Genomic DNA, 19,310 nt, shown 5'->3' with positions numbered 1-19,310 from the left:
CTGCTTCCCTGGGTTCAGAGACTGTTTGGAAAACTCATCACCTCTCCTTTCCTCATTCTAGGCCTTTCCACTAACATCAACCCCATTAAGCAGTCCTGTATACTGCCTGCGTTTCACCACCACACATCTCTATGCTGCGCTGTCTTACAACCTCCACGTCTTGGACTTTCAAAATCCATGACAGGCTCCCCCTTGCCTGTGGGCCAGGGAAGCCAGCTACTCAGGGACCTCTCTCACCTGGAGGTATAGTGATACCTCTGCTGCTGCTGCCCCCCAAGACCTGTGGCCACTACGTGCAGGCCCACAAGCTAGAGGCACTGAGTGCTAGGCTGGATCCTGCCGCTTTGAATGTACAGCTCGACTGGGCACTGTGCCCCTCTCTGGTTGAACTAGGATTGAGCTGGCAAGGCCCACTGTGCACCCTACCCTTTGTGAGGCCACAGCAACCTACAGGTAAGGCAAGGCACTCCTGCCTTTCTTGAAGAGGAAGATACCCTGCCAGCACAAGCTGTCTCCTCAGTCAGACCCCACCCTTGGTGGGGCAGAGGGGGTATACAGGTTTTTATTCCTGGCACCTAGAAAAGACCAAAGGAATCCAGCAATTCTGAGTGAGTCATTGAGGTGGGCTATGGAGACACGCTACCAAATGTCCAATTTTGTAGAAAATAAAACTTGATTGTTCAGATATGGTTCTTTACTGGCTGGACAGTGAGGAGAGACAGATCAAGTGCAGGGCTGTGTATGCTGGGCAAAACCCAAGCATGTCTCCTTCCTACCCCTCCTGGAACCTGGGAGGTACAGGGAAGGATGACAGTGGGTAACAGCACTGTCACCCTAAGTGTCCCTTACCCACTCCATCTTACGGCTTTCCCCATGAGTCACTGATGCAAGTTAAAATGACATGAAGGTCTCTGGGAGCCCTGTCCTCCTGGGATCACAGGCTGCTACCCTCTCAAATGGGGCCTGGGGCCAGGCAGCAATACGGAGGTTGACAGGGGACAGACCATCTGTAGAAACTCACAATGACTTTACTCAGGAAGTACGTCCAAGCACGACACAGGCCTTGGAAGGCAGCACTGCCCAGTTCCTATGGACCCTGGGGAGCTCCTAGAAGAGAGGAGGCTGCCCCCTGCTGGAGAGAGCCAAGCCTCAATGCTTCTCTCCATGCCGCAGGGTCAAAGCCCTGGCTGCTACTGGGTCTTGCAGTCCCCATCACTGCCGTGGGCCGTCTTTACCTTCTTGAGCTCCTTCTGTAGTTCTGACTCAGCTGCCACAACCTCCTTTGGCTTCTGATACTGTGGATGAACCAGGCAGAGGGCACAGTTCAATCTTGGGGGGGGTGTCACTGAACACTCCCCCCCAAACACAGACTCCAGGCTCCTTCTGATCCTCTGATTTGCATATGAAGACATTGAGTCCTACAGGGTGGAATGACTGGCTCAAGGTCATAGAAAAGAACCTTGGGCCACACCCAGTCCTGATTTCCCCTCCCTCCTCCCCACACTCCCCAGGCTAAGCCAGACACAATGCTGAGAAGTGTAGCCTCTTCGCCTTTGCAGTGGCTGGGAGGTCTGAGTGCAACTTACAGAGATGATCAGGGTACAGTTGGCATGAGCAACGCTCAGAGAGGCCTCATCCAGGGGGAGCTGGTGTCTGTCAAGGTCAGGAATGGAGAACTTCTTGTAGTACCTATGGGAACGCCAGTATTGAAGATCTCAGTGACCCTGGAAAGAGGATGCCAGTTCCTGGCCAGCCCAGCAGAATAAGCAGACAACCAGTCATACTTCTGTGGCGAAACCACACAGCAAGAAGCCATGGAAACTCCTCTGGGGCTCTGGACTGCTTTCCTTGTCCCAAGACACCATGTCACCTCTTCACGCACCATGTCACCTCTTCACACACCACACATCCCTGCACTCTGGGGAGGAAGGAGCTTCGGATTTAATGGCATCTCCGTGGGTACCAGCCCACAGATGAACTATCTTCTAGAGAAAACAGTCAGCAATGTCTTGGTTTTGCAGAGACTCTGACCTCATTTACCAGAGAGGAAGTTCGGGCTCTGAGACATGGAAATCTCCTGCCTGCTTTCTCAGCCAGGTGACAGGATTAGAAGGAAGCCCCTCACTCTGACCCCACATGAGGACAACACGGCATGACAAATAGCCCCTTTTCTGAACTCCAGGCCCACCAGCATTTGCTTTTGTAGAGGTGTAGGCCAGCCTAGGCTAGGGGCTGCCAGGCCTGCCTCCTGGACAGAGTCCCTTTTTTGCTGCACAGGTTGTGTGGGCTGTGGAGGGAAACACCCTCAGGCAGGTACAAACAAACTTCAGTGAGGGGCCTGGAGAGGACGGCATTTCCTACTTCAGAGGGCCTGGTCCTTGTGCTGACAGCTACCCCGAGTCCACTTCAAAGGCTCCGAGGCCACGGGGATTCAGGGAGCTGACATCAGTGAGGCACTTCTGCCCCTGTTCTCCCTCCCCAAATCCCTCCATTCCACAAAGGCTCGGCAGGTTCCCCACTCCCCATCAAGGTGCTGGGACCCAAGGCAGGAAAAGAATGTTTACTTAAAGGCTGACAGTTCAAAAGGAGTGGGGGTTGGGGGGGTCTCTGGCTTCCAAAGCTCTGCCCCAGGGAACGGCAGCCATCTGCCTGCAGAAGGAATGCCTGCTTCCCCCTTCCCAGCCAGCCCTGCTCAAGGCCCTTCCTGGGGCCCTTGCTCTGGCCAGCAAAGGTGGCAGCCACTGATAATAGGGGGAGTCAAAGGTTAAACAGCACAGATTAGATGAACACAAAAGCTTGTTAGGAAGTGTTAACATCTTCCCTGCAAATATACACAAAGAGTAGAACCAGGAAAAGGGCAGCCCAGCAGAACTGTTCCCCAGGCTGGACCAACAGGACTGGAGGAGAAGAAAACTGCCACCCTCGGATCCTGGCCTCAAGGACATCAGGTAAGACGCTTCCTGATCTCATGGCCACCTCCAGGCTCTGGGACGCAGGCCAGCTTGGGGTGCAGATGCTCAACTTGGTGTCCTAATGGATTTCATTCACGGGCTAAGGTTAAAAACTTTTCCTTGTAGCCAGTGCTCAAGGGGCTGTCTCTTCGGGGGCCTCTCACTTCCATTCCCCAAGCCTCAGAGCTGGCCAGGCCAGGGAACAATACTTGACTTCCTCACCAGCACCTGGACAAGACAGGGCCTCAGCATGCTCTGGACGAGACAGTGCTGCAGCTGGGGGGAGGCCGCAGACATGCACGGCCCCACCCACCGTGTTCCAGGCCTGGAGCTGGGAGCTTGGAACTTTGAAGAAGAAACAAGACCGCATCCTGGCCTGGGAGACCTTGTTGTCTCTCTGCTAAAGGATATAAACTGACCGCATGATGGTTCCCTGTACCCCATAGGAGCCAAGCTTTCCCCATCCCTACCTCCCTTCACTGGTCTGTGCCAGCCACAGCGGGCAAGGAAGTCTTTTCTGAGGCTTCCCGGGTGCCAGGCACTGGCCTAAACACACTTCACCTGCCAAACATCTGAGGCGGTTCCTTCAATTCTCTTCTACAGAAGCACAAATTGAGGCACAGGAATGTCAGGTCAACAGAAAGGCCCCTATTACAAGTAGTAATTCCCCAAACTCCTGTCCCCTCCATCCCTTCTCACTCTAACCACCAAGTAACTGATCCCCTGGTATAGATCCCAGCATCTAAGCAGGGGCGGAGCACAGACTGGGGTATGAGGCATCGGTGTCCAGCAATAAACAGCTCTGTATCCTTGCAGAGCCACCTGCCCTGCTGGGGACCCCTGGCTATTCTCTCCAACACATGGCTAACAAATGGCCTAGAAACCAAGTCTTACAAGGCCTCCTGGGGAAGCCACGGCTCCAGTAGGACTTCTGACCCTGCCCTGTCCCCTGGGGACACTACCGAGCCTCAGTTTCTTCTTCCAAACTCCTTCCTCCAAAAAAGCAGCTGGCTTACATGAACACCAGGCCACTGAACTGCTTGGAACTGCTGTTCCCGGTGCCAGACAGACACTTGTTGCAAATCGGCTATTTCAAAATACAAATCCCTCCACCACTTCCTTCTTCTATGCTTCATTCCCAGCTCTTCCTCACCCATTCTTCTACATGGTGAACTGAGAATGGTCCCGGAGGCCAGGTCCCAGTGAGAACACACTCCTGGAGGAGCAGCTGTGTGTGGATGCTTTCTGACTTGCCCACACACTTCACCTCCTGTACGCCAGTTTGGCTAACAGCATTCTGAGGAGCTGCCAACAGGTCCTACTTCGAACAAGCTGTCAGGGAAATCTTTCCACACACCAAGGCCCAAGGCAAGCTGGACACCCTCACTGCAGTTGCCCCTGCCGGGCAATCACAACACACACACACTCTCTCAGGGCCCTATCAAAGACAGGCTTGGTTAATCCAGAGTTTTCTAAGGTGTTTGATCACAAAATCCCTTTTTCCTAGAGAAACCTATAATACCTCCCAATGTGCCAGTATCACTGATGTCAAATCAGCCAAGCTAAGCGCTCTTCAGATTTCAAATTTCCAAATCACAGTTAGGAACCTGCTTCAGCCTGCTACAGTGCTGGGTGCTTGCACATACATGATTCCCTCAAATTGCCCCAAACAGACCCTGAGGCAGGCGCGCGTCTCCTGTGACAGACGAGGAAGCCTTGCCCCACACAAAAGAGGCCAGGGAAGCCAAGGTCCCCCACTCTAGCACCAACCAGCCTCTGGGCTAGGGCTACAAACCTTCCCTTGCCCCATTCTCAGCAGGGACAGATGATGCCATGCAGCGATCCTGGAGAGCCCTCTCCTCTCCCCTGGTTCCTCCCTCACTGGCATCTGAGGCACACAACATGGGAGGGTCATCGTCTTCCAGCAGAGCAGCCAACCCAGTTCTCTGGAAAACACTGGCATGAACAGAGGAACTGGCTCTGGTCAGTGACCACATTCCAGAATGTCAGAACTGGGGCGGGCACACAGCCAGTGGGCGGTGAAGGTCAACTCGGAGAAATGGCACATTTGGTGGCGGCACGGGGAGCACTACACTTGTGGGACAGGTCACACTGCCTTTCCGTTGAACAGCTCAGTTCATCACACAGAGTGCGCTTACACATGCATGTGACCAGACATGACACCAGAATAAACACAAAGACGGGGGACAGCTGTTTAGCTTAGCAGGGAAGGTTCTGGCTGGGACACTAAGTCCCTGGGTTTGGTCCCTGGCTCAGGCTCCTGGGTCTGGCTTCCCAATAAGGCAGACCCCAAAACAACAGTGGTGATGACTCCTATTGCGGGCGACAGGGATGGCTGAGCTCTACCTAGCTTCTGGAGCCCATCTCAGCAGAGGCTGTAGCAGGCCTTGGGCGGAGTAAACCCACAGGTGGGAGCTCTCCTCTCTACATAGCTACTACCTCTTAAAGTTTCTCAATGTTAAAAAAAAAAATCTCTGCAAGTTCTGACAGACAGCAGATGTTGGAAGTATCCAGAGTTAACACTGCTCCAAGGAACAGTCACTGAGTTCAGTCTAAGGAATAGAAGTGCAAGTTCAGGACACATCACTCCATCTGGGAGGTGAAGGGTTGGTGGCCCCCCACTCTACTTCTCTGGAGATGGGGCTGAGCCAGTCTGCAACACTGGGCCAGGAGCTCAGTGTGGGCTTTAAACTGAGAATAGAAACTCCCCTCTCTCTTCCATGGGAATCCCACTTCCAGCTCTAAGCTCTCAGGGCGCATCACCACATCCCTCTTGGTCTCATCCAGTACTTCCGAAGTGCCAGAATCAGCCTCCAGCCATGGAGCGCCTGGACAACAGCGCCACCTACAGCTGGATGCGTGCAAGATATGGGCCTCAGAGGACAGGCAGCAGATGAATTTTGTGGTGAGCCAGCTGGCCCCTTGTCTTCTACTCCCTGGTAATCACATTTCTGCCAGATATCTGCATTCAACAGTGACCTCTGGGGGACAAAGAGAGGGCAGCAGTCAGCTCCACAAAGTGCTAGGCTGCAGATTCAAGTGCTATCAGAAGCACTTTTGTTCTGAGTTTGGACCCAGGGCCCCTTACGCCAGGGAACACTTGCTGAAGCACGGAGTTTGTTTTCCTACAGGCAATTTCTCTGTTGTCTGAAATTGCTAAATTCCACTTTCAGCAATGACTCCTGTTAATGATGAGAACAATAACGGGAATAAACTGCCTTTTATCTGAGGACTTGAAAGTACTTTATAAACGCAAACCTTTATTATTATGACTTTATATTTATAGACAAGGCCCACTGCAGGGGCTGCTGGCTGCATGTACAGCAATAATCCTGAAATTAATTCATTCATCTCCACCCTTTCCCCTGTCCCCTTAACCCTGCCAAAGCACTGGGCTATGAGAGTCCTAAGAGGAAGACAGAACCCAAGGCTGCAGTGGGGGAGCCTGAGAGCCTGTGGCTTGCCTGTGGGCCTCAGGAGGCTGACAGAGATGGGAGAGGCTGTCCACTCAAAGAACAAGGAGCCAGTGCCTCTGGAAGGGAAGCATGGGGCATCCAGGCACCTGGTGATTGGGGTCAGAAGCCCTATAGGGGGGTGCCAGGCAGCTTCACAGCTCACGACTACCAGCTTCAATCCGTAACCCCCTGGCCTAGGTCAAGACTGACTCATTTCAGGGATATTCTCTTCTATGATCCGTCAGAATTCCAGGAACCCAAAAGGATCAATGCATTTCCAAGATAGGAATGCACCTCCACCACCATCTGTCCTGTGAATACCCCGACAAGTGGACCCCCCCAGCAGCAGATAACAAAGGGAGGCTGAGTTCCCGCTTTGAAACCTAATGCAAGAGGCTTCCAAGAAGCTAAGGCACCTGCCCATTGTACCCCAGTCCAGGGCGGATCAGGTTTACTGCTGTTCAGCCCAGACAGGTGTGCCTTCCAAGCTCTGGCTCCCTGCCAGCTGTGACAGTGATCTCACCAGGCCAAGTTCACTGTGGACTGATCAAAGTTGTAACATCCCAGCAGAAGCAGCTGACATCACAAGTCAATGGCCAGGTGGTTCCCTCAAGTCTTCATCCAGCAAACGTTTCGTGAACCCAGTGCGTGCCAGCCACTGTCCGAGATCCTCACTCAAGCGTCCTGCCCTGAGGGACCAGATTCCATCATGCAAGCTGGGGTCACCAAGAGGCGGCTCTTCCGGTTAGTGCCTCCTGGGTGCCTACTCTGAAGAGCAAGGCCGCTTCATTACCTTTTGGAGTGAGGAGCAATATGAGATCTAACCCCTACCTGCTCACACACAAGTACACCACTGTCCACTATGCTCTTCAGTTTTTAAAAAAACTTAGCTGAATGAGAACGAACAAGATAGAGGGAGGGAGAAGGGGACCAGAGATCCCAAATCTGATGGTTTACTTTCCACAACACAGGAAAGCACAGGAACGAGCTCTAGGGGCTAGAGCTGGGCCAGGCCAGGCAAAAGCCAAGAACTTTAGTTGGGCCTGACCATGTGGGTCGCAGGTACCAAGTACGTGGGCCATCCCTCACTTCCTCTCTGGAAGCAGGAAGGTGAACCGGGAGTAGAGCCAGGACTCACATTCAGACACCCCAATGGACCATCACTGCTTGCGCCCAGCACCTGCCCTGTGACTTACTTTTTGTTGGTTGTTCTGACAATGATGCAGCGTTCCTTCGGGTCCACACAGACTCTGTAGACATCCTTAGGATAGGGGAGGTTCCGAATCCGCCACTGGAAACTCATCTTGGTGTCCTTGCGCAGGAAGAGGGGCTGTAGAAGGCCAACAAAGTTCAATCAAGGGCTGTTCTCAGGCAGGCCCTCAGCTCTTCTCCACAGCTCGCTCTGGGCTGCTTTTGCTCTGTCAGGCCAAGCCCAGAGCCCGCTCCCTGGGTTGGTCCAGTCAGAACCCTCTGCGGGTTACTTCAAACATTCATGATGTCATGTCCTAGTGGACACACTGGAGAGGAGGTGGGAAACAAAATGGGATCTCTGCCTCAGAGGGCCAGCAGCCCACCCACTCTTACCCCCAAGGCACCTGGACATACATTGGCATTGCTTTCCTTGATGAGTTCAGGCCCCAGGCTCCCTGCTCCCGAGGGTGCTGGCTCTCCCACTTCAAGCTGCCATGGGCCCAAAGCCCCGAGGGCATTCTTCACCCGCCATTTTCTCACTGGAGAGAGAAGCAAGCGATGACATTACAGGGAAGCGAGGTCTCTTCTGCTCCACCACCTTCACATCAAGTAAAAACAGCAGGATGGAAGTGGGAGCTTCAGACCTCAACACTGTGCTTTGTCTAGGGAAACTACGGCTCTGAAATCTCAATAGGGCACTTCAGAATGAGACAAACTGCAAAGGTCCCTTCATGGATGCTAGGATGTAGCTGAGGGAGGAGCTGAGGGGAGTAAAACTCTAGATGTGGCAAAGACATTATGCGACGGTTGGAAAAGGTTGGTTCCTGATGATGGAGAATATCTGGGTCCCGGGCGTGGCGCCATAGCATAGCAGTTAAGGTCCTCACCTTGAATATGCCGGAATCCCAAATAGGCACCAGTTCTAATCCCGGCAACCTCACTTCCCATCCAGCTCCCTGCCTGTGACCCTGGGAAAGCAGTTGAGGACAGCTCAAAGCCTTGGGATCCTGCACCCACATGGGAGACCTGGAGGAAGTTCCTGGCTCCTGGCTTCAGATCACCTTAGCTACGGCCATTGTAGTCATTTGGGGAGTGAACCATCAGATGGAAGATCTTCCTCTCTGTTTCTCCTCCTCTCTATATATCTGACTTTGTAAAAAAAAATAAATAAATCTTTCAAAAAAAAAAAAAAAAGAAAAAATCTGGGTCCTTAAATGGGCCATGGGACATTTTCCCCCCTCTTAAAAAAATATGTAGAGGGGCCCGGCAGCGTGGCCTAGCGGTTAAAGTCCTCGCCTTGAAAGCCCCGGGATCCCATATGGGCGCTGGTTCTAATCCCGGCAGCTCCACTTCCCGTCCAGCTCCCTGCTTGTGGCCTGGGAAAGCAGTTGAGGACGGCCCAATGCATTGGGACCCTGCACCCGCGTGGGAGACCCGGAAGAGGTTCCTGGTCCCGGCATCGGTTCGGCGCGTACCGGCCCATTGCAGCTCACTTGGGGAGTGAAACATCGGATGGAAGATCTTCCTCTCTGTCTCTCCTCCTCTGTGTATATCTGGCTGTAATAAAATCAATAAATCTTTAAAAAAAAAATATGTAGAGGAAAAATGAAGACAGTGAAAACTTAGCTCATGATTCAGAGAAGCCATTCAGGGTGGGCATTTGGCACAGTCTGTATGTGCCTTATCAGAGTGCCTGGGTTCCACTTCCAGCTTCCTGCTAATGCGTACTCTTGGAGAGAGCACAGGGACGAGGCAGACAGTTCCGAGCTCTGGGCTCCAGCTTAGCCCAACCCCAGCTACTGTAGACACCCCTCCCTCCTCCTTTTGCCCCCTTCCTTCCAAATAAAATAAAATCTTAAAAAAAGAAAATTCATTCTTTTCAGATATATCTTTTTAAAATAGTCCAGAAGCTATATTTAAACAAATATCTTTGGCACAAATAAAAAAAATAAGATTTATTTATTTGAATATCAGAGTTAGAGTGTCAGGAAAATCCTTCAGCTACTGATTCGGATGGTTGCAACAGCCAAGGCGGGGCCAGGCCAAAGCCAGGAACTTCATCAAGGTCTCTCGCATGGCTTCCGGGACCTATGCATTTGGGGTGATCTTCCACTGGTTTCCCAGGTCATCAGTTGGATTGGAAGCAAAGCGACCAGGATATGAACCAGTGCCCTTATGGGACGCAGGCAGTGGCTTTCCTCATTACGCCCCAATGTCAGCCCTATTGCTTATTACAAAGTCAGATATACAGAGAGGAGGAGAAACAGAGAGGAAGATCTTCCGTCCAATAGTTCACTTCCCAAGTGACCACAATGGCCGGAGCTGAGCCAATCCAAAGCCAGAAGCCAGGAGCTTCTTCCAGGTCTCCCACACAGATGCAGGGTCCCAAGGCTTTGGGCCATCCTCGACTGCTTTCCAGGGTCACAAGCAGGGAGCTGGATGGGAAGCGGGGCTGCCGGGATTAGAACTGGAGCCCATATGGGATTCCGGCACATTCAAGGCAAGGACTTCAGCTGCTAGGCCACTGTGCCGGGCCCCCAGGTGTCCATCTGAGTGGCAGGAACTCAGCCTCCCAGTCTGCATTAGTAGGAAGCTGGAGTCAGGAGACAGAGCTGGGTTTTGAACCTGGGCACTCAAATAAGAAGTGTGGACATTTTTACCTATGGGCCAGATGCTTACCCCAACACACTGTATTTCAAACACACTATAGGGTTTTTCAAAAAGCTCTTGGAAAATCATATTCCAGGAAAAACTATGCATGAATTTCAAAAAATGCTTATACCAGGGCCAACAGTGGTAGCCTAGTGGCTAAAGTCCTTGCCTTGCACTCTCTGGGATCCCATATGGGTGACAATTCTAATCCTGGCAACCTCGCTTCACATTCAGCTCCCTGCTTGTAGCCTGGGAAAGCAGTTGAGGACGACCCAAAGCCTTGGGACTCTGAAGCAACATGGGAGACCCAGAAGAGGCTCCTGGCTCCTGGCTTCAGACCAGCACAGCTTCAGCCATTGCAGCTGCATGGGGAGTGAATCAACGGACAGAAGATCTTCCTCTCTGTCTCTCCTTCTCTCAGTATATCTGACTTTCCAATAAAAAAAAAATTTAACTTCTCTCATTTCAATTTCTGTGAACCTTTTGAAACTATCACTTCTAATTTCAATGGCCATTTTAGTGTAAAGTGGAATTTTATATTTGTAACTTCATAATGTAAACAACCGTTTCTATTTTCCTTTTCTTTTTAAGATGTATTTATTTTTATTACAAAGTCAGATATACAGAGAGGAGAGACAGAGAGGAAGATCTTCTGTCTGATGGTTCACTCCCCAAGTGACCACAATGGCCGGAGCTAAGGTGATCTGAAGCCAGGAGCCAGGAACTTCCTCTAGGTCTCCCACGCGGGTGCAGGATCCCAAGGCTTTGAGCTGCCCTCAACTGCTTTCCCAGGCCACAAGCAGGGAGCTGGATGGGAAGTGAGGTTGCCAGGATTAGAACTGGTGCCCTTATGGGATTCCGGCATGTTCAAGGCAAGGACTATAGCCGTTAGGCCACCGCACCAGGCTCTATTATCCCTTGTTTTACAATCCAAATGATTATGTAAGATATTTTTCTATGTAAGGCCCTCAAGGAAATCATAAAAGAAACTGGCTCAACAGACATTACCTCGAAATGCCTCTAGAACTTTCCATCTCAGCCTGGTGGCAGTGACTATGGTCATGCAGCCCTTAACACTGTGTGGATGCAACCCTCACGGAGCCTCAGCCCCCCTGCCCGCCACCCGCCTGGCACCCCTGGCACCCCAAAGCCAAGCAGTGCATTGCTGCTATACACCAGTGGCCTCCCTGGCTGCTCTCAGGAGCCGCATCCCTCCAAAGGCCCAAGTCCCACCGCTGCTCCCCCAAGGCCTGGGCTACACAGGCAGACAGTCTGCCTTTGGACACCGGAGCAGCCATGCTCACGCAACAGCCCCCCAGCCCCTGCTATATGGAAGGCACACAAGCTGAACAAAAATGTGCTGTAAAACCAGAATTTTCTCTGGAATGTGTGCTTTTCTAAGGTCTGCTGCATTCTGCAGTGTGATTTTATTACATCTTAGGGCCCAATATTCTCCCAAGAAACACATTTCCAAGTTCATAATGAAAATTAATAAGGAAGAGTAAAACCTGCAAATATGCATTCTCGGCAACTTCCCCCCACGAGCATGGAGCATGTCTCTCTAAGTGCACACACTGCGCCCAGGAGCGCACCCAAGCCTGCGCACGGTAATACTTCACTTAGCCAGAAGCCAGCCTTCTGGAGCATCCCAGTCACAAATGCAGAGGAAGAATGTGCCCCCCAAGAAGCAGCTTATCATGACAAGATCCGTGTATCCTGACTCTACCCACATTATAGGAAAGACTACACCCACATTTCCCCTGCAACAGTGCACAAGGATTTCAAAACGTTTGTGGATGGAGGGGCATGAAGGCCAGCAGTTAAGATGCTGGTTACAATGCCTGTATCCCATGTCACAGGGCCTGACTCTGGCTTCCTGCCAAAGCAGCCCCTGTGCAGAGGCGGTGAGGGTCCCAGTGGTTTGGTTCCTGACACCCCAGTAGGAGACCTAGACCTGAAGTCCCGGCTCCTGCCTAGTCCTCAGGGGGGTGATCAGTGGATGGAAGATTTATCTGCTTTCTTTCACATCCCTTAAAATTTTTTTCTAAGTTCATGGAAAACTAAGACTAAAAGATAAGGTGATGGGCCTGGCATGGTAGCCCAGTGGCTAAAGTCCTTGCCTTGTGTGCGTCAGGATACCATATGGTTGCCGGTTCACATCCCAGGTGCTCCACTTCCCATCCAGCTCTCCACTTGTGGCCTGGGAAAGCAGTTGAGAATGGCTCAAAGCCTTGGGACCCTGCACCCACACGGGAGACCCAGAAGAAGCTCCTGGTTTCAGATTGGCTGAGTGGGGAGTAAATCAGTGGACGGAAGATCTTTGTCTCTCCTCTCTGTAAAACTGACTTTCCAAAAAAAAAAAAAAAAAAAAAAAAAAGGTGATTTGGGTGCACAAATTTTGGATATCCATGCACACAAGAGGTCCTCAAAGAGTTCATGGAAAATGCATATTTGGAAAATTGTACATTGGATTTTTTTTTTTACACCAAAATCAACTTATCCTTTAATTCCATTTCCCATGAGCTGCTTGATGTATCTCTCACTATATATGGATCTAAACTAAAACAGGAAATTACTTTTTCCCCAGGCAAACTGACAACAGTATCAGGGAACAGCTCAGGTCAGAGGACAGTGTCAGAATGACACAAGCACTTGGGACGGCTCAGTGTAGGAGCAAGCAAACCCATGCGGCCCTGCGTCTTGCCGGCAGAGAGTATGACCACGAGCAGCCAGTGGGGAAGGCCAAAGTTCCTTTAGCACACACATGTGTTTTGTAAATGAGCAATAGCATTTCTTCCCTGCTTACTTTTTTTTTTTTTTAAAGATTTTTATTGTTATCGGAAAGCCGGATATACAGAGAGGAGCAGAGACAGAGAGGAAGATCTTCCATCCGATGTTTCACTCCCCAAGTGAGCCGCAACGGGCCGGTGCGCGCCAATCCAATCCCAGGAACCAGGAACCTCTTCCGGGTCTCCCACGCGGGTGCAGGGTCCCAAAGCTTTGGGCCGTCCTCGACTGCTTTCCCAGGCCACAAGCAGGGAGCTGGATGGGAAGTGGAGCTGCCGGGATTAGAACCGGTGCCCATATGGGATCCCGGTGCGTTCAAGGCGAGGACTTTAGCCCCTAGGCCACGGTGCCGGGCCCTCCCTGCTTACTTTTGCCACTAACACTCCAGGGAGACACATGAAGCACTACTAAGGTTCCAAGTGAGAAATGCCACTTGCCAAAGCCACAGCTAAGTTCACGACTCCCAAGTCCAAATCCAGAGTCTGAATCACTTGGAAAAGGCTAAGCTATAGTTTGTGTTTTTAATATAACTACTGTCAACTAGGAATCAATTTTTTTTATCCTTTCATCTTCAAAGGCTAAGCTTAGGTTATCTAAGGAAGGAAATGATGAAGGTCTCCTAACCAGCTGGGCTGGGTGAGTGAGGCAACCCGGTCATCCGGGCCTTGTTCAATCGTCTTCCCAAGGCCTGGAGTGGCAATACCAGTGGGTCCCCAAGACCAGGGTTTTTCCATCCATTCTTCCACTTCAAGCAATGGCAGGTTTTCCCCAGAAACCTTCCCATTAAGTTCTCAAAGAGAATCAGCTTCTCGCTTCCTCATGCCTTTGACCTCCAAGGCCTGATCCCATGAACTTGGCCCCTTCAGCTGCTTCCCTTCCTCCTCCTTTCACACCTGGGGATTCAACTGTTAGACAAGGAAGTTTCTCTTCCTGTTCCCTCAAGACATGAGGACCTACAAGTGAGTGTGGCAAAGCAAGCCCTTCTCCCAAGCACGGGGGCTTGGGTGCACATGTGTAGATACACACTTGGTCTTGTCTTTCTCCTCTCTGGCTTTGTTCCTGAACTCAAGGACAGCTCCTGCGGCAAGGCAAGACTGTTTCCACCTGCTGTCACTCTGATTTGATTACATGTTAAACCCAAACTGCCGTGCATGAGGCAGCTGCCTGGGGTCCTATCCTTCCGGCTGAGCCGGGTGCTCCAGCAAAGGAGACTTCAAGGACCTTGAAAAGGTTCTGACAGAGAACTATATGGAGGCGGCAGCCCTGGGGGCTTTTTCCTATGTCAGCAGGAAGTAGGCCACTGTCCCTGACTGCTGCTGCTGCTGTGCGGAGGCTGTCTTTCAGGTGGACTGGAAAGGGGAGGTCCTGAAGGCCTCTTTCCCAAAGCTCGAGCCCTGGCCCACTTCCAACGTGGATAATTACATTCCCCCTTCCTAAGTACTCCCTGCAGCTTCAGGGGGAGGCAGGATTCTTCTAAACGCTGCGACATTGCGATGTGGCTATTAAACAGCTGCCGCGTCCCATCCCCAAGGAGGCCGAAGGGAATCGAGTGGGTCATTTATAAAGCCGGTGAAGTGCTTGGGGATGAAAGTGCTCAATATCCTCCAAACGCAGCCCGCAGCCCGGGGTGGGCAGGCTGGCGGTCAAATACCAAAGCAGATTAAGGCGATAATCCAAATGTAATCGCTGGGGGACAGCCTGCCCTTCAGCCCCTGCCCCCCTGGCCGCACTGTGTTCTGTTGCTCGGGCTGGTTTGATGTTCCGATCATTGTTAGGGGCCCTTCAGTTTTCTACATGCAGCAGTCACCGTGGGGGTGGGAATGAATAGCACTGAGAGGGTAGGACAAAAATATGACACTGACGTGCTGATTAACACTGACTGTAGAACTTGGTCCCAAAGCAACCTATTCACTTACTCTTCCTCTGCAAATTACTTCAGTTATTCTAACAACAACAACAACAACAACAATAGTTTGGCCAGTGATCAAATCTGTATGATGGTCAATTGCATAATTCGGAAATGGAATCTGTTCCCACGCAATGCCACAGAAATTAGGTCCCCATTTTACTTTGTAAGATGCACATACCGGCTTAGGATATGTCAGAAACAACATTTTGCAATGACACCTGCGAGGAGGGAGGGAAACCAAGTAAGAAACAGACCTGTCCCAGGACTGCAGCCCCGTGATTCCAGAAGGGTATTCCTCTCTGCCCATGACTGCCCTTTTAGATCATGCTGGGGAATGTCATATACAGTAGGAAGAAAACAAACGTGGGTTTCAAAACTCAACTTCCAACATTATGTTGTCGATTAAAGACTGTGCTCCTAATCCCACAGAACTAGGCTTAAGTCCTGGCTCAGGAACTAACCAGCTCTATGACATGAACAAGGCACTTGATCTCTTTGAGCTGGTTTTTCAACTGTGAAGTGGGGCCAACAGTTCCTCCTCTTGGGGGCTCTAACGAAGATGATTGAAAGAGATAATTCAGGCCAGCCACTTCACACAGCACTTGGTAAGAGTCAGGGTAGTAACATCATTATTGGGTAACTTAGGCCAAACAGTGTCATTCTGCAGCTCTGTTTTTTAAGAAAAAGGAGCTTGGGGAAGTAATAGGGGACTGGGATGTGGAGTGCTACAGATGAAGGAATCTGGATTTGTTCATCTTCATTTCATGCCCAGCACAACAAAAAGGCCTGCATGTTGTTTGTTCTTATAGTCACAGGGGCTATCACTGTTGTTTGCTCTGCGTGGAGGAGAAAGAGTTGACAGCAGGGGCTGGGGCATGGAGCTGCGGCTAAGGCTCTGGCCTGGTTATGGTGGCAGTTAGTCCACGTGACCTCTGCTTTTGTAAGTTCTCCCCTGTTAAGCATTCCAGGGTTAGCCACCCCCTGGGAGCACTATAAATTACAATGCATTGTGAGGATATTACTACTGTATTGGTTTCCATCGAATCAGTGTCATATGCTAAACACATCAGGATTTTTAATAGCACCAGACTAAACCAATTGGGACTGGAGCCCAAGCAGCTCATAATAGGGAGGGATCAACACTTCACTCTCCAACTGAACATGCGCGGGGTATGCACTTTAAGACTGCAGACTAACAGAATGCAAACCAGGATAATCCACGTTGTCGGTTTGAGACATTTATGAGCTGTCAGAAAAGGGGAAAAAGAAACTCCCCGGCCAATTCTACCTGTCGATCAGACCCAGGAAGAAATTAAAGTCAAGAATAATGACAAGAAACTAACCCAGCCCATGATTCTATCCTTGGTCTTAGCGGTTCAGGTGAAACTTAATAAAGAGGCCAAGTCCCACTGCTGACAGCTTGAGGCTTTGGGTCAAAGAGTCACCTACCTAGCTCTGGGAAGTGAGTTAATGCTGATGTGTGTACCCAGGAACAAAGGATGGACAAATCAAATAATTCCCAGAAATCTGAGCTGGAATTCCTATTCACATGCCTATGCTTAAAAGGAAAGCAGCTACAGGAATGAAAATCACACTGCTACGAAATCCCCGCCTCTCCGTCTCAATGTGCACATCCTTCCAGAGGCGGGTCATGTTTAAGCGTCACCTTGGAGGTCAGGAGCTGCTACTCTGATCCTTGCTCCTGGTGAGGCTTCAAAAAAGAAAACACAAAACCAACAGGAAAGCCCGTGGAGGCCTGCCTGGCCCTGCTTGGCCCCAAATGCCCACCCACCCTTCCTCTCCACACTCCACCCACAGGTGCTCCTAGGCATGGGGGAAGAGCCTGCAATGAGGGCTACTGGGCCCAAGGACTCCCACTCCGCCTCTGGGGTCCAGATAACTTGTCCCCAGGTCCTTGATCTCCTCGAGCTCCCACCATTTGGCGCTGGGCCCAAGGGCTGACAGAGGCCATTACCTACCTAGGAGCTCACTCGTCATCTCATCGTATTCTTCAGCCATTTCTTTCCCGTCTGGGAACAAGTAGTGCACCTTTCTTCTCCCTGTGCAAAAAGCAGACCGAGTCTTACGTGAAGCCCAGAAGCCACCAGTGCTCAGCAGCAGCCCAGGCTGTTGGGAGACCCCGACTAAACTTCCCAATACATTCCTCACCTCTATCCTTTGAAAGACATGTCTAGGGACCCTGGGACTAACCGCCACTCTTTTTTTCCCTTAAAGATTTTTTTTTCTTTTATTTGAAAAGTAGAAATACACACACATACACAGAGGGAGAGAAAACTTGAACCAGTGCCCATACAGGATGCAGATGCTGCAGGCAGTACCTTAACCCACTAGACCACAGTGCAGCCCCTCACTGCCTTCTGAAGCTGTGTCTGTGTCCTTGCAAGATTGCATCCTTCAGCAGCAAGGAATAAAACTTGTCTTACTCTTTAATACCCTGCTAAGTGTCACCTCCTCTGAGAAGTCTTCCTTAACTATCAACTCCAGGGGCTGGCATTGTGACACAGAGGGTTAAGCAATGCTTGTGATGCCGACATCTCATAAGGGCACTGGTTCAAGTCTCGTTGTTCCACTTCCAAATCAACTCCCTTCCCCTGCTAATGCACCTGGGAAAGCAGCGGAAGACAGCCCAAGTGTTTGGGCACCTGCACCTACTTGGGACGCCTGGACAAAGCTCCTGGCTTCTGGCTTCAACCTGGCCCAGCTCTGGCTGTTGTAGCCATTTGGGGAGCGAACCAGCAGAGGACTGATAATTTTTCAGTTGCTCACTTTCATTCTGCTTTAATAAACAAATAGGGCCCAGAACGGTAGCCTAGTGGCTAAAGTCTGGGATCCCATATGGGTGCCGGTTCTAATCCCAGCGGTCCCGCTTCCCATCCAGCTCCCTGCTTGTGGCCTGGAAAGCAGTTGAGGACAGCCCAACGCCTTGGGATCCTGCACCTGCGCGGGAGACTCAGAAGAGGCTCCTGTTTCCTGGCTTCGGACTGGTGCAGTAACGGCTGTTGTGGCTGCTTGGGGAATGAATCATCAGACAGAAGATCTTCCTCTCTGTCTCTCTTGCTCTCTGTGTATCTGACTTTCTGATAAAAATTAATAAATCTTAAAAAAAAAATAGAAAACCACCACCTCTAGCCAGCTTGGCAGAATTCATCATTCTCATTGGTACCTCCTGGTGCTTTATTCATATCCACAGGGCAGCATTTATCAGGGTTATGATGCCTGATAAATGTGTCTACCCCCCCCGACATGATACAGTATTTCTCTTTCTCCCTTCAGTTCCTGAAGCCAAGCCTATGTGTCCTAGGCGCCAGATCCAGTGCTCCTTGCGGCCTCAGCCTCTGCCACCTTCTGCACATCCCCACACTGCTCCCATGGCACAGCCACACGATGTGCTCCCTCTCTGGTACTTTTTTTTTTTAAGATTTATTTATTTATCTGAAGTCAGACTGAGAGACAATTTTTTATTGTCTCTGCTCTGGGCTTAGCCCTGACCCCAGCCCCAACCACTGCGGCCATCTGGGGCATGACCAGTGGATGGGAGATGCCTCTCTTTCTCTTTGCAACTCTGTCTTTTAAATAAAATAAAATAAATCCTTAAAAAATTTTAAAAGAGCTCCCAGGTATCTTTTCCTCACCTTGATTACTTTTTTTGGGATTGGGATGCAGTTCCTACAAGCATTAGTAATTTGCATTCCAGTAAGACTCTCCTCAAGGCTGCAGGATCCCTCAGCATTCCAGGGTTCCTGCATGCTTTTCCACCAGGTGGCCCAGGGGAGCAGCAAGGGGTCGGGGAAGGGGACAGGAGCTGCCTACAAGCAGGTGACAGTGCACAGATGAACATTTACCTCCTACCACTGAGTGTAGTCCAGAGTCCAGACAGGATGCTGCGCTGTCAACCAGGCAGTTTGTATGTTATATCAAATTTAATTTGCGCAATAATCTGACATGTCCTCAATAACCTATATCTTGCAAAAGAAACCTAAAGTTTAAAGTTCTTGCAACCTGTCTCTCTCCTTCGCTCTGTCTCTCCTCCTCTCTCTGTAAATCTGCTTTTCAAATACATATAAACAATTCTTGGGCCTGCTGTGATGACTCAATTGGTTAATTCTCTGCCTACAAGTGTGGGGATCTCATATGGGTGCCGGTTCATGTCCCAGCTGCTCCACTTCCCATCCAGCTTCCTGTTCATGGTCTGGGAAAGCAGCAGCAGATGGTTCAAGGCCTTGGCACCCTGCACTTGTGTGGGAGACCTAGAGGAAACTCCTAGTTTCAGACCAGCTGAGCTCTGACCATTTGTAGGCATTTGTGGAGTGAACCAGCAAACAG

General features: G+C 50.8%; 2 protein-coding genes across 6 annotated transcripts in view; one reads left to right on the top strand and one right to left on the bottom strand.

Annotated features, from left to right (window-relative positions):
* The window catches only part of FBXW4 (F-box and WD repeat domain containing 4), a 102,734-nt gene extending 102,049 nt beyond the window's left edge, over positions 1-685 (top strand). For both annotated transcript variants that reach the window (XM_004579939.4, XM_058672094.1), the window contains exon 9: positions 62-685. In XM_004579939.4, coding sequence (XP_004579996.3) covers positions 62-181 — 120 coding nt within the window. In that variant the 3' untranslated portion in view covers positions 182-685. The remainder of the gene's footprint in view (positions 1-61) is intronic.
* The window catches only part of DPCD (deleted in primary ciliary dyskinesia homolog (mouse)), a 25,060-nt gene continuing 6,297 nt past the window's right edge, over positions 548-19,310 (bottom strand). Inside the window, exons 2-7 of one of the 4 annotated variants that reach the window (XM_058672095.1) lie at positions 16,946-17,026; positions 8,033-8,157; positions 7,624-7,757; positions 1,587-1,689; positions 1,236-1,295; positions 548-788 (exon numbers count right to left, since the gene is read on the bottom strand). In XM_058672095.1, coding sequence (XP_058528078.1) covers positions 681-788; positions 1,236-1,295; positions 1,587-1,689; positions 7,624-7,757; positions 8,033-8,157; positions 16,946-17,026 — 611 coding nt within the window. In that variant the 3' untranslated portion in view covers positions 548-680. Of the gene's footprint in view, positions 789-1,005; positions 1,296-1,586; positions 1,690-7,623; positions 7,758-8,032; positions 8,158-16,945; positions 17,027-19,310 lie in introns of those variants that run through there. The other 3 variants (XM_058672096.1, XM_004579940.3, XM_058672097.1) reach the window with 3 other exon arrangements.

The sequence above is a fragment of the Ochotona princeps genome, chromosome 13 (genome assembly GCF_030435755.1).
Source record: "Ochotona princeps isolate mOchPri1 chromosome 13, mOchPri1.hap1, whole genome shotgun sequence".
NCBI classification, from domain to species: Eukaryota; Metazoa; Chordata; class Mammalia; order Lagomorpha; family Ochotonidae; genus Ochotona; species Ochotona princeps.
This window is presented reverse-complemented; position numbering and strand designations above follow the sequence as displayed.